This window comes from Octopus sinensis, linkage group LG7 (assembly GCF_006345805.1).
Source record: "Octopus sinensis linkage group LG7, ASM634580v1, whole genome shotgun sequence".
Classification (NCBI taxonomy): Eukaryota; Metazoa; Mollusca; class Cephalopoda; order Octopoda; family Octopodidae; genus Octopus; species Octopus sinensis.
Window position 1 is genome coordinate 103,440,485 of NC_043003.1, and position 15,000 is coordinate 103,455,484.

The 15,000-nt window shown below is 43.5% G+C and overlaps 1 protein-coding gene across 3 annotated transcripts in view; it reads left to right on the top strand.

Moving 5' to 3' along the window:
* LOC115214500 (titin homolog) overlaps positions 1-15,000 on the top strand; it is a 148,163-nt gene that overhangs the window by 37,812 nt on the left and 95,351 nt on the right. For 2 of the 3 annotated variants that reach the window (XM_036505030.1, XM_036505031.1), the window contains exon 4: positions 5,739-5,819. The exons of the other annotated variant lie outside the window; for it this stretch is intronic. In XM_036505030.1, the coding sequence (XP_036360923.1) occupies positions 5,739-5,819 (81 nt within the window). The remainder of the gene's footprint in view (positions 1-5,738; positions 5,820-15,000) is intronic. 3 annotated transcript variants of the gene reach the window in all.

Genomic DNA, 15,000 nt, shown 5'->3' on the forward strand with positions numbered 1-15,000 from the left:
GGTGCGGAGGTGGGGGGTGATCATGATTGTGGTAGTGATGGCAGTGGTGGCGGCTGTGATGGTTGTGGTGGTGGTGGTGGTGGTGGTGGTGGTTGTGGTTGTGGTGGTGGTTGTGGTTGTGGTGGTGGTGGTTGTGGTGGTGGTGGTTGTGTGGTGGTGGTGGTGTGGTGGTGGTGGTGGTATAATGACGACATTGCAGTGTCTGGCGAGTGTCAAGTTTGGTGTAGCGTGGTATGATGCGGGTGTGGGATCGTTTATTGTAATGAACTTATGGAGGAACAACCGCTGGACAAGAGAGCGTGGGTAAGCGTTAGTATTAAGATTTTATACGCGCGAATACATGTATGTATAAACGTGCATGGGCGTATGTATGGATCTATGTATATTTCTGTGTGTGTGTGTGTGTGTGTGTGTGTGTGTGTAAGTGGATGTACTCTTGCATACGAGTGTGTGTCTGTAGGCATGTTTATACTCTTGTGCGAAAGAGTGCATGTATGTGGTATGTATGCGTGCGCTTGCGTGTATATGTATGAGTGTGTGAGAGTGTGAATGTGCATGCGTGTGCGTGTGAGTGTTTGTGTGCGTGTTGTGTGTGTTTGTGTGTATGTTTGTGCGTGTGTGTGTGTGTGTGCGCGTAAACTATTGCAAACGGTAATTACAAATGTCAACTGAAATTTGAAACCTTGCATAAAGTGCGTGTCACGTGCCGTAGGCGATATTCGATCTCGCAATTTATGCTCAACTAATCAAAGCAATATGGCCAAAACCAAAATACAATTAGAGAGAGAGAGAAGGGGGGGGGTAGACAGGCAGACAGGCAGGCAGGCAGGCAGATGGACGGTTGGTGGGTGAGTTGGTGGGTGGCTGATGAGTGGGTGGGTGTTTGGGTAGATAGATAGATAGACAGACAGACAGACAGACAGACAGACAGACAGACAGACAGACAGACAGATAGATAGATAGATAGATAGATAGATAGATAGATAGATAGATAGATAGACAGACAGACAGACAGACAGACAGACAGACAGACAGACAGATAGATAGATAGATAGATAGATAGACAGACAGACAGACAGACAGACAGACAGACAGACAGACAGACAGATAGATAGATAGATAGATAGACAGACAGACAGACAGACAGACAGACAGACAGACAGACAGATAGATAGACAGACAGACAGACAGACAGACAGACAGACAGACAGACAGACAGATAGATAGATAGATAGATAGATAGATAGATTATAGATAGATCGATAGATAGATAGATAGATAGATAGACAGACAGAACAGACAGACAGACAGACCAGACAGACAGATAGATAGATAGATAGATAGATAGATAGATAGAATAGATAGATAGATAGATAGATAGATAGATATTTTTCTTTATTAGCCACACAGGGCTGCACACAGATAGAACAAATTACAAGGTAGAGCTTTTCTTTTGGGGGTAAAAAAAAGGGAGTGGTGGTTTTCGATCAAAAGGGATCGTAAAAGGAAAGAAAGAGGACTAAAAAAAAAGGGAGGGGTTAATAAAAAAAAAAAAAGGTGGGGGGAGAGCAAAAAAATTGATCAATAGGGATCGTTATCACAGAAATATCAATATGAAGTGTAAAGGGGAGAACAGGTGAGGTTTACCCGTGGAAAGAAAAGCCTACGGAAAAGACCACGGTAACCTCGGTCAATGAAGTCACATGTTATATTTCTTTTTTTTTTTGCAAATAAGCAACTCTCTGTATTAATTTTTACGGTTCATAGAATCATAGTCAAGGTGGCTTCGTCATTCATACGTGCCATCCTTGCTACATTCACCCATCTTTTTTTAAAACATTCACTAGACAAAACTTGCCTCTCTACTCTCACTTTCCTCTCTACTCTCACTTTCCTCTTCAAGTGATACTTGAAGAAGTTGATGAGAGATTGACCAGAGAGGAAAGTGTTTGTCTCTAATCCTTTCAGGCGCGTCCACCAGATACATTCTTTCGCCATAGCCACAAGTATGATAAAAATAGCTCTTCCTTCCCGTTTGAAGGAAGGAGGCGTGACGATATTAACGATAGACTCGGCTGATAAACCGACACGTCCCACACGTGACAGCAGTCGTTCGACATAAGCCCACAGGTCGGAAATTGCTGGACACTGCACGATTGCGTGCAGAGCGGTTTCGTCGCTCTGCCCGCATCTCGGGCAGGTCGGCCCCGTGTTTCTCGAGCCATGCCTATAGAGCTTATCCCCACGGGTAGCGCTTCTCGGTAGCACCGCCAGGCCAGGGATCTCTGGAAGTTGTCCATAGGTCCCGGGCCGAAAGTCGTTTGAAACAGGCGGGTCAGGTATTCCTCGTCGACGCCCAGGTTTGCCCCGAGCTCGTCGTCGTACCTCCCCTCCACTAATCCCCTATAGAATGCTTTGGTTGTGTTGAAGTCACTCAAGGTCGACCCGGGACGGCAGAGTTGCTTGAGAGCAACGCGACACTCGCGGTGCCATTCGCCCTTACTCGGCCTCTTTTTGATCCACGACTGTAGTTCGGTCATGGAGACGAGTTGCGGGAATGCGTGCCTCACAAACGGCGACCACACCTGTTCACCGTCGTCTACATAGAGCCGGAGATGTCGCAGTCTCAGCGCGTGTCTGCGCATCATCAACCACGGCATGCCCAGCCCTCCTTTTAACGGGTGTTGACAGCAAATGGATCGCCTGACCATCGGGACGCATCCTTTCCACAAGAAGCAGAAGAGAATGCGTTCTAGTTTGGTGATGGCAGGGTCGGGACAAGGTACGACGGTCAGGCGGTAGTAGATGATGGACGCGATGTACGCGTTCACAACCTCCGCCCGACCTTTTAGGGACAGTTTCCTCTCGGCCCATTGCTGGGCGAGAGTGACTACCCCACTCGTTATCTCGTTCCAGTTCTTCTCCATTTGGAGGTCCGGACCGAACCAGACCCCGAGCAACTCAACCGGGCCGTCTGTCCAGCGTCCCACGACGGAGGTACTGGTGGACGGCATGGGCTTGCTTCTCCAGGTGCCGAGCCGCAAGCCCACTGACTTTTCCCGGTTGATTTTTGCTCCTGTCACCGCTTCGTAGTCTTTCAGTGTCTCGCCGACCCGCTCGATGTGCTCGTGGCTTGACACTATGACGGTGACGTCGTCCGCGTATGCAGACACGCTCGTCCCGCATCCCAATTCTCGCGGGATGCCCCTTAGAGTCGCCAGCTTCCGCAGTAGTGGCTCAAGAGTCAATACGTATAGAAGCGCCGAGAGGGGGCATCCCTGACGGACCGAACGTGCAATGTCGAAAGGTCTCGATAGATGTCCATTTACGCGAATTACCGAACGGATGCCTCTGTACAAGGCAGCTATCCAGCCGCGGAAGACGGGACCGAAACCAGCCGCTCTCAGGACTGCCTCCAAGTATCGATGGTCTACCCTATCAAAGGCTTTCGATTGATCCAAGTTGATCAGGGCCCCACCCATGCCAGGTTCGTTAACTACTCTGTCTATGATGTAGCGCATCAGATGGAGGTTGTCATGGATGCTCCGGCCCGGCACGGCGCACGTTTGTGCGTTGTCGACCAGTTTCTCGATGTCAAGCGCCAACCTCTTGGCTAACACCTTTGTCAAAATTTTCAGGTCTGCATTCAGCAGCGTGATTGGTCTAAAGTTATCTATAATGTTTCCCTTGTTTGGATCTTTCTTCAGCAGAGTTACAGCTCCTCGACTCACAAAACCGGGTATGCTCCCGTTTTGCTGCCAGTTGCAGTATACCGCTGCCAAGACGTCTCCAAACAAGTCTGGCATACAATTGTAAAACTCGTAGGGTAGACCATCCAAACCCGGTGATTTGTCCCTCGAGCATTCTGCTATCGCTTCCTGCACTTCCGCCGCCGTGATGGCACCTTCGCAGCACCCTGCCTTTCTTGTCGAGAGTCGTGGCAGGCTATGTAGGTAGGCACTGAAGTCCACCCTACGTTCTTGCCCTCCACTCGTCCCGAACAGTCGGGCAAAATGCTGCTGAAAGGCCTCACACATTTTACTTGGCTCGAGCAATTCGCGCCCCTGTTCACCTACCAGTGACCGAATGGTGGCTTTGTTGCCCTGTTGCGCCTCTGCCACCCGGGCCTCTCTCGCGGCTCCAACACCTTCGTTCCTTAGAGCACGCATCCTAGCTCTGACAGCACATCCTTCGTGTTTGGCGTTGAAGTGTTGGTCGAGGGCCAACCTCGCCGCCAAAACGTCGGATGCGATGCCGCTTCTAATTGCCTCTTCTAGCTTCTTAACTAGCTCACCCTCTACTCTATTTCTATCTATGGCTAGTGCTTTGCTGTACCTAATCGCTTCTGCTTTTACTGCTCTCTTGAGGGCAAACCACCATTTGTTGTTGATGATGGCTCCCGTCAAAGCCCTCTTTACTAGTCTCTGAAAACTTGTCTGGACGGGAATGAGGCGTTCAGTTTCCAGTACCCAGGACCCTGTCTATGTGCCTTATCTAAGTCTAGCGTACACGTCACCAATTTGTGATCCGTGTAGCTGACTGTGTGGAATTGTGGACATCCTAAGTTATCCTTGTCTACTGTCCTACACAGTATCCTATCTAGATACGATCTCGACGACCCACTGCGGTTGCTCCATGTCCACGTTGGTGCATTTGGGTGGTCGAGTCGGTACCTGTCAGACAGTTGGAATCGTCTGAGCAGGTCTCTGAGACATTTGCATCCCCTTCTGTTTCTGTCTCTACCCACGTAGTCTACATGCGTGTCCAAGGTAGCATTCCAATCCCCCACTAAGAGTAAAGGACGAGACGTTCCCAAGAATACTTCTAGACGTCGAAAGAAATCCGCCCGACCTGTTAAGGGCGGGTGGATAGATAGATAGATAGATAGATAGATAGATAGATAGATAGATAGATAGATAGATAGATAGATAGATAGATAGATAGATAGATAGATAGATAGATAGATAGATAGATAGATAGATAGATAGATATGTTTCTTTATTAGCCAGAAATCTGTGGAAGTTGTCCATGGGCCCTGGCCCGAAAGTCGTCCTGAACAGGCGGGTCAGGTATTCCTCGTTGACGTCCAGGTTCGCCCCGAGCTCGTCGTCGTACCTCCCCTCCACTAATCCCCTATAGAATGCTTTGGTTGTGTTGAAGTTACTCAAGGTCGACCCGAGACGGCATAGTTGCTTGAGAGCAACGCGACACTCGCGGTGCCATTCGCCCTTCCTCGGCCTCTTTTAGATCCACGACTGCAGTTCGGTCATGGAGACGAGTTGCGGAAAAGCGTGCCTCACAAACGGCGACCACACCTGTTCACCGTCGTCTACGTAGAGCCTTAGATAGATAGATAGATAGATAGATAGATAGATAGATAGATAGATAGATAGATAGATAGATAGATAGATAGATAGATAGATAGAGAGAGAGAGAGAGAGAGAGAGAGGCGGAGGGAGAGATGGATAGATAGATAGATAGCAGCGTAGTAATATTCTGGGGTACTGTGTATGTATCTGGGTGATGGTGATGTTGATGTGGTGACAATTATATCTGGTCCTAGTCGTGTGATTCGATTAGTCAACGTTGATCTGTTGGTGGTGGTGGTGGTGTGGTGGTGGTGGTGGTGGTGGTGGTGGTGGTGGTGTGGTGAGGATAAGCAGAGACAGGAGGAATGGAGGAATGGAGGAGACAATGTAGAGTGATAAAAGATGGTGTTTTTCCTTCTAATTTATCAGGTACCGACAACAGAGACAAGAGCAAGAGACGAAGGTGAAACTGTTCCGAAGGTTGTCGCCGCTGTGGACAAACACCACACGGTAAGTGTCCTTTGGTCATCAACACAACACTGTTCTGTTTGTATGTTGTAAAGGTAGACAGACAAACATATAGACAGACGGACGGACAGACAGCTAGATAGATAGATAGATAGATAGATAGATAGATAGATAGATATGTTTCTTTATTAGCCACACAGGGCTGCACACAGATAGAACAAATTACAAGGTAGAGCTTTTCTTTTGAAGGTATTAAAAAAAAAAAAAAAAAAAAAAAAAGGAAGGGGGAGGTTCGATCAAAGGGATCGTAAAAGGAGAGAAAGAGGACAAAAATAAGGGGGGTTAAAAAAAAAAAAAAAAAAAAAAAGGGGGGTGAGAGGAAAAAAAATGATCAATAGGGATCGTTATCACAGAAATGTCAATATGAAGTGTAAAGGGGAGGACAGGTGAGGTTTACCCGTGGAAAGAAAAGCCTACGGAAAAGACCACGGTAACCTCGGTCAATGAAGTCACATTTTATATTTCTTTTTTTTTTTTTTTTTTTTGCAAATAAGCAACTCTCTGTTTTGGATTTCTGGGTTCATAGGACTATGCTCAAGGTGGCTTCGTCATTCATACGTGCCATTCTTGCTACATTCACCCATCTTTTTTTAAAACATTCGCTAGACAAAACTTGCCTCTCTACTCTCACTTTCCTTTTCAAGTGGTACTTGAAGAAGTTGATGAGAGATTGACCAGAGAGGAAAGTGTTTGTCTCCAATCCTTTCAGACGCGTCCACCAGATACATTCTTTCGCCATAGCCACAAGGATGATGAAAATAGCTCTTCCTTCCCGTTTGAAGGAAGGAGGCGTGACAATATTGACGATAGACTCAGCTGATAAACCGACTCGTCCCACACGTGACAGCAGTTGTTCGACATAAGCCCACAGGTCGGAAATTGTTGGACACTGAACGAGTGCGTGCAGAACGGTTTCGTCGCTCTGACCGCATCTCGGGCAGGTCGGCCCCGTGTTTCTCGAGCCGTGTCTGTAGAGCTTATCCCGAACGGGTAGCGCTTCTCGGTAGCACTGCCAGGCCAGGGATCTCTGGAAGTTGTCCATGGGCCCTGGCCCGAAAGTCGTCCCGAACAGGCGGGTCAGGTACTCCTCGTCGACGTCCAGGTTCGCCCCGAGCTCGTCGTCGTACCTCCCCTCCACTAAACCCCTATAGAATGCTTTGGTTGTGTTGAAGTCACTAGATAGATAGATAGATAGATAGATAGACAGATAGATAGATAGATAGATAGATAGATAGATAGATAGATAGATAGATAGATAGATAGATAGATAGATAGATAGATAGATAGATAGATAGATAGATAGATAGATAGACATGTATACATGCATATATGTATATATATTAAATAAACATATACACATTTTCATACACACGCATCCACACACACGCATCCACACACATACATACACACACACACACACACACGTACACACACACATACAGACGAGCGTGCATATATATATCAGGCAATACAAACATACACATATCAGGTGAAAAAGGAGCTGCTCAGAAAATATTCTCCGACTGGTAGCCAATGATACATACCTATGGAAATTTCATAGTTTACCGCAACATAGCAACGCACCAATGAAAAAAATATGCTAAAATGTTGTTGATGAAACCGCAATAAAAAGTAAGGAAAACCGACCAGACATCATAATTTGGGACAGAGTAAAGAGAATATGAACAATGCAGGTAATATGTTAAGTTAATGTTGATGATTATTGGAAAACGAACACATCTACAGGATGCAGCCAAAAAACGATACAATATTTTACAGGCTGACAAATGTTTCAACAAAAAACACGTGATGTGCACGAGCCCAAACTCTGTAAAAAATCATAAACTAGTCGCTACAGGAAGACCCCGTTACCACCTACCTAATTTCACTCGGGTTATACAAAGAGTCGTTTAAAATATGGGAGATGTTTTCTGCCGCACACTGTGTGTTGAATTAATGAGAAATATATAGATATACAACACGAACTAAAGCTATTGGGGAATTTGAAGATGCAACTAACTGCTTCAGTATCAATCTTGCAAAGCTTGGCTTCACATCACCAGTACGAACACGACTAATTACAGAAACAAGTGGCTCTCCGTTGTTTACGACGACGAGATTTCCAGTTGATCTGGACAACGTAACAGCCTACTCGTGAAATTAACGTGCGAATGGCTGAGCACTCCACAGACACGCGTACTCATAACGTAGTTCTCAGGAAGACTCAGCGTAACACAGAATATGACAAGGCTGGCCCTTTGAAACACAGGTACAACTCATTTTTGCCAAATGAGTGGACGAGAGAAACGTGAAACAAAGTGTCTTGCTCAAGGATACAACACGTCTTCGGGAATCGAACTCACGACCCTACGATTGTGTGTTGAATACCCTAACCACCAAACCACGCGCCTTCAGAAATTTACAGCTATAAGCCATTAATGAACTCGTGAAGAAATGTTTAAATGTTTAGTATGTATTATGTGCATATATATATATGTATATATATATGTGTGTGTGTGTGTGTGTGTGTATACACATATATCATGTGTGTATGTATGCATATCTATATGCATGTTTACATAATATATATATATACATACATATATATATATATACAGGGTGCGATGGGTAAATTGTTGCCATCTTATATTTTTTATTTTGTGCATGCACATTGCTTGTTTTTGATTTTGTCAACTGCACAGTAAAGTAAGGTCAGTTGGGTACTGTCAGTGAGAAAAACAGCACCATTACACAATTCACTCTGCCAGTAATTAGGAAACGACATGTGGTACTGCTTGGCATTTGAGCCAGAAGCTCCAATACAAACATTTCAGAGTGTTTGGGTGTCAATCTGAGGACATACACCAAGAGTGATAAAAATCAAACATCCCGTCAACGTCATGATGTTTGGAATGATCACTAGTGATGGCGACATTATGCCTCTATTAATCTTCCCACACGGCCTCAGACTCAACATGGAGGCCTACATCAAGTGCTTGGAGGAGGTGGCGCTGTCCTGGGTCAAGAGGGTGGCTGCTGGAAGACCCTATGTCTGGCAACAGGACTCTGCACCATGCCACACAAGCAAGAGAATCCAGTCATGGCTATCAGAGAATTGCTTCGACCACATTATCCCTAACATCTGGCCACCTAACTCTCCAGACTGCAACCCCCTTGATTATTATGTGTAGGGCGCAGTTGAGCGAGAGACCAACAAAACTCCTTGCAACACCAAAGATGAACTGAAGGCAAAGATTATGGCAGTATACACCAACTTAAACAAGAAGACCATCGAGAAAGGTTTCTGGAGATTCCAAAGTTGTCTGGGGGCTGTGGTTGAAGCCAATGGCGATTTTATTGAGTAAATTTACTCTTTAGTATTTCAAGATATTTTTATATAATTTTGGTAAATATATCTGTCAAAATGACATGTCAGTGTTATTTTCATTTTTGCGTAACTTAGACAACAGTTTATTCACCGCACCCAGTACACACACACACGCACGCACGCACACACACACACACACACACACACACACATATATATATATATATATATATATATATATATATATATATATATATATATATATAATCGATTAAGGAAACAGAAGATGGATTTGGTATAACTTATTTTGTACGACGATCGTTTCGACCCATCCAGCGACTGTCCCTTATGGGTGGGATGCTGTGCATCAAATCGTGTTGCATCAATTTTACAGTCTGGGTCACCAGTGCTTTACTCAACACATCAGCACACTAATTGACATATACCCATTAGTCTAAAATATTACATGTATATATATATATATATATATATGTGACATATGTGGAACGTGTCAATACATACATACTGGTAGCTCCATTAGAACAAAAAATGGACAGATTTTCGCAAACGCAGATATGAACTGCAAAAGTAGAAATTTGATCTTCTGCATTAAATGCCTGTATTGCGAGGAACTATATACAGGCGAGACAGGGAATGCATTATCGGTATATTCATGAGTCCACAGGCAACAAAACCGGAACACTAATGTTTGCCAAATTCCATTGAGTGAACATATAGAAACATGTGATCAGAAAATGTTTTTTAATGTTAAAATACCATAATGAAAAACGTGAAAAACAGATTATGCTTTAACTTTATTCAGCTGATATTTTATTCTCTGCACATTCACACAAATTTGGAATATATATATATATATATATATATATATATATTATATATATATATATATATATTATATATATATATATATATATATATATATATATATATAGGGAGAGTTTACGAAAAAAACAAAAGACAGGTGGTGTACAAAACTAACAGATGTATTAGTATAACGCTCAGGAATAGAAAAAGTCTTTTACGTTTCGAGCCTACGCTCTTCTACAGAAAGGGACACAGAAAAAAACAAGGGGAGAAACAAGGAGAGAAAAAAATGTGTGTAGTGGCTAACATATATATATATATATATATATATATATATATATATATATTATATATATATATCGACAGCATTAAAAATAAATCCACTCTCAGGGCTTTGGCCGACTCGAGAAGACACTTTCCAACGGGCCATGTGGTTGCGAAGCTAACTTTTTACCACACAGCCATACTTGCGCCTGTGTGTGTATGTGCGCGTGTGTGTGTGCGTGTATGTGTGTGTGCGTGTGTGTGTGTGTGTATACTCTTGCACACAAACATACATACACTTCATAAAAGAAAAACATTGTCTCACTTGCACGCATTAACGCGTGCACACTTCAGAAGTCGACATCTTCATACACACCTTTTACAAAAACGGACAAAAAGGAACCTAGATAGATATGACGTTGGCCATTGCTCTATATGTCATTGATAGATCTGTCCAATCATCATACGCTTCGTTTTTCTATTACCTTACAGCAAATAACGTGTACGGACATATTGGATTTTATATTGTTACTTTGTATCTGTTGTTGTTTTGGGTTTTTTTTTACACTTTTGGTATAATAATTGTAAGATACAGCTGACTTTTTTCAACACGCCTCCTATCCCTCCCGTTCCTCCACTTCTTCCTCCTCCTTTTCTTTTCGTCTTCTTTGTGAAGCTTTCTGCTATTTTTCTGGCTTTTTATTGCTGCTGCTGCTGCTTCTTCTTCTTCTTCTTCTTCTTCTTCTTCTTCTTCTTCTTCTTCTTCTTCTTCTTCTTCTTCTTCTTCTTCTTCTTCTTCTTCTTCTTCTTCTCCTCCTCCTTCTTCTACTTCTCCTCCTCTCCTCTTCTTCCTCTTCTTCCTCCTCCTCCTCCGCTTTCTTCTTCTACTTCCTCTTCTCCTCCTCCTCCTCCTTCTTTTTCTTCTTCTTCCAATTCTTCTTCTTCCACTTATGTTTTGTCTTGTTTCTTCTTTATTTTCGTTTTATCTTAGTCTTTTTCAACTTTTCTTGTCCCTTCTTTATTTCCTTCTATTTCTTCACATTCTTCTTCATATTTCTTTTCTTTTTCTTCTTCAACTTCTTCTCCTTCCCTTTCTCTTCTTTTTTCTTCTTCTATTTCTGCTTCTGCTATTGCTACAGCTAACAATGATGATGATGATGACGACGACGGCGACAACAACAACGATGATGGCGTTGATAATTATGATGATGACAGTGGTGGTGGTGATGGTAGTGGTAGGGGTGGGGCTAGGGGGCCGTTAGTTTTTTTATATCTTATTAAGACTGCATTTGCGCCATCTTTTTACGATCGTCATTGTGATTACTTCTGCAGTTCGTATCCTTCTTAATGCTATAATCATTGCTGTTGTCGTTGTTATTGTTGCTGTTTTGCTGTTGCTACGGAAACTGCATTTGCAGCTCTTGTTATTGATATTGTTGTTAATATTGTTGCTGTTTTGTTGTTGTAGTTGTTGTTGCTGTTAGTGTTGACGTTCTTCTAGTTCTCTGTTTTATTTTTATTTACATTTTATATGCGTGTTTGTTTTATTGTTCTTCTTTTATCTTTAATTTTTGGTACGCTTTGTTCAAACTACTTCTGCCCCTCCTAATGTTACGGTTGCAGTAGTTGTGGGTACGGATGTTGTTGTTGTAGCTGTTGTGGTTGTAATGCTCGTTCAGTAACTGTTGCGGTTGTAGTTGGCCTACTTGTTTCTATTGCTGTTGTGGTTGTTGTTGTGCCTGTGGTTTTTCGATACAGCTGTTGTTGTTGTTATCGTTGTGTTGCAGCAGCTGTTGTTATTAATCTTAGTGTTCCTATCGATAAAGTTCTTGTTGTTGTTCTTATTGTCGTTGTTGATCTTATCGTTGTTGTTATCGTCGTCGTCGACGTCATTCTTGCTGCTGTTGCTGTTGCTGTTGAGCGAACGGTCTTCGTCCCAGAGCTCACAAGGTGGGATAAGTCCGAAACGTGGTCCTTTGCTATTCGTAAGACCCGCAGAAGAGAAAGCAGGTCAACCCCCGACACCGAGAGCATCGACGGTTGGATGAATGCGCATCCAGGCTCAGCGGTTGCGTAGGAAGTTGGGGCCAAGAAACAGGAAGAAAGAGTGAGAGAAAGTTGGGGCAAAAGAGTACATCAGGGGTCGCCACCACCCCCTGCCGGAACCTCGTGGAGCTTTAGGTGTTTTCGATCAATAAACACACACAACGCCCGGTCGGGGAATCGAAACCGCGATCCTCCGACCGCGAGTCCGCTGCCCTAACCATTGGGCCATTGCGCCTCCACTTGCTGCTGCTGCTGCTGCTGCTGCTGCTGCTGCTGCTGCTGCTGCTGCTGCTGCTGCTGCTGCTGCTGCTGCTGCTGCTATATTATAGTTTTGCTAAGATACTGTGAGACGATGATTCAAAGCGCAAAAAACAAAATAAATATGGCTGCGACAACTTTTAACAGCGCTGCTGCACTCACAACGATAATTGTCTTGAATTACAATACGCTACACACTGTTGTTGTTGTTGCTGTTATTGTTGTTGTTGTTGTTGTTGTTGTTGCTGCTGCTGTTGGTGATGTTGGCATTGATGTAGTTGTTGTTGTGTTTGTTATTTACTTGTTATTTTTATGTTAATGTCTTTTATTATTATTTTTCTTCTTAACGATAATGATACTGTTGTTGATATTGGGAGTTAATACTTAGCAGCACTGTAACGATGATGATGATGATGATGATGATGATGATGACAACGACGACGACTTTGATGATATACTGTCATCATCGTCATTATCACCATCGTCATAATCATCATCATCATCACCACCACAACCACCACAACCACCACCAACCACCACCACCATCAAAACCATCATCATCATCGTCGTCGTCGTCATTACCACTACCATTATCATCAGTAGCAGCAGCACCACCAAAAACAAAGCACTATCACCACAACCTCCGCTACCACTACCACCATCGCCATCACCATCATCATCCTGATTTTATTTTTACCATAGGGAGAGCTAGTGTTGGAAAAGAGGTCTAGCAGATTAAACCACTTGAATAATTTTATGAAGTAGATTATAAACATTTTCTTTTTTGTATGAACAACGTCAGTCCCTTACAGGACTGCCATTATAATGTAAGGTCCTCCTTGTCTGAGCTAATTTCGTGTGTATGAATCAGAGCGATTTCTGTTACAGAGACTATAGGTTTTGGTATTTCAGATAGATATAGGTAACCCTGTCTGAAATAAAGGCTCTTCGTGAAATGGAGGCCCTGGGCGAAATATGTAAGTTAGTCTGTCTTCCTGTCACATCTATAAGATATCCCCAGTTGATATTGTCACAGCTATTTAGTGTCGCCACTCTATTTTATCATATTTGTCTTATGTCACAGTGAAAATAACCGGCATCTCGGAGAAACCGTGCGAGCCGTCCGAACACTTGGAAAATGGATACACGACTGCGAAGGGCCAGGCAAGAAGCTAGTACCGGCAGCGGAACGTTGTGTAGAGGCTGCTCCTACACCGACTGCGTGTGAATCGTTCGTACGAAACCGACGTTGCGCCGATGCACACAGAGCTCCACGAGCCGACCTGCGCACGGACAACCGCAACAGACGTGCGCTAGGCGAAGCACCTACGGCGCCGTCATATTCAACATGCTGCTCGAAATAAATAAGCACGGCTGTCTTTCTGTCAAATCAGTCAAGTATCCATTCTTTATATTGTTACAGCTGTCTATCGTGAGTCCCCACTCTATTTTGTCATATCTATCTAGTATCATAGTGAACGTTACGATCGCCTTAGTTACTCGGCAAAGAGCATCCTCGAAGGAATGCCGAGAAATGGACAGGCGACCACGAATGCCCAAACGAGCGGCATGACACTGGTACCGGCAGTGGAACGTTGCGAATATGCTATTTCAACAACGACGCAGCGATATACACAGAGGTTCGCAACCCGACTGCACACACACCGAGAATGCGAGCGGACGAGAAATAGACGCGCGTTGGCGCATCCGCAACGGCGCTGTTGCCTGGACGTTTTGGGACAGGTTTTCCAGACTCAAACTCCGACTACGAGGCATTATGTAATGCCTATATTGTCACATCTAAAGTGACCACTTTCCATTCTGACTGCTATCTAATACCATGCTATCTCCTAAGATATATGTTTATACATATCAAAAACTGACACACCTCTCTCCTAAAATATGTCTTTAGACATTTCTCTACTCTCACACCGTTCTTCTAAAATGTATCCTGAAACATGTCTTAACTCTTAATTGTCTTCTAAGATATGTCTTAACACGTATCTCAGCTGTCAAACTCCTCTCCTGAGATATGTCTTAGCACATATTTCAAATGTCACGTTCTATGGTTGCATATCTTTACTGCCTCATTTATCTTCTGTTTCACCGTTTCATTGTCACTCTTTCGATAGTCATAACCTCTCGGCTATGACATTTTTATTTTTACATCTCGCTTATTTCCCTTGCACCACTAACATCCCCCCTCTCCTCTCTCTCTCTCTCTCTCTCTCTCTCTCTCTCTCTCTTCTATCTATTTATCTATCTATATCACTTTCTCACTTATTCTTTCTTTCTCTCTACTATTATACCTCTCCAATGTCACATATCTCTCTTTCTCGGCACACTCTACAGCCACCACACAATCGTATTAGTAGACGTAACTCTCAAAGTTCATATATATATATATATATATATATATATATATATATATATACAAATATA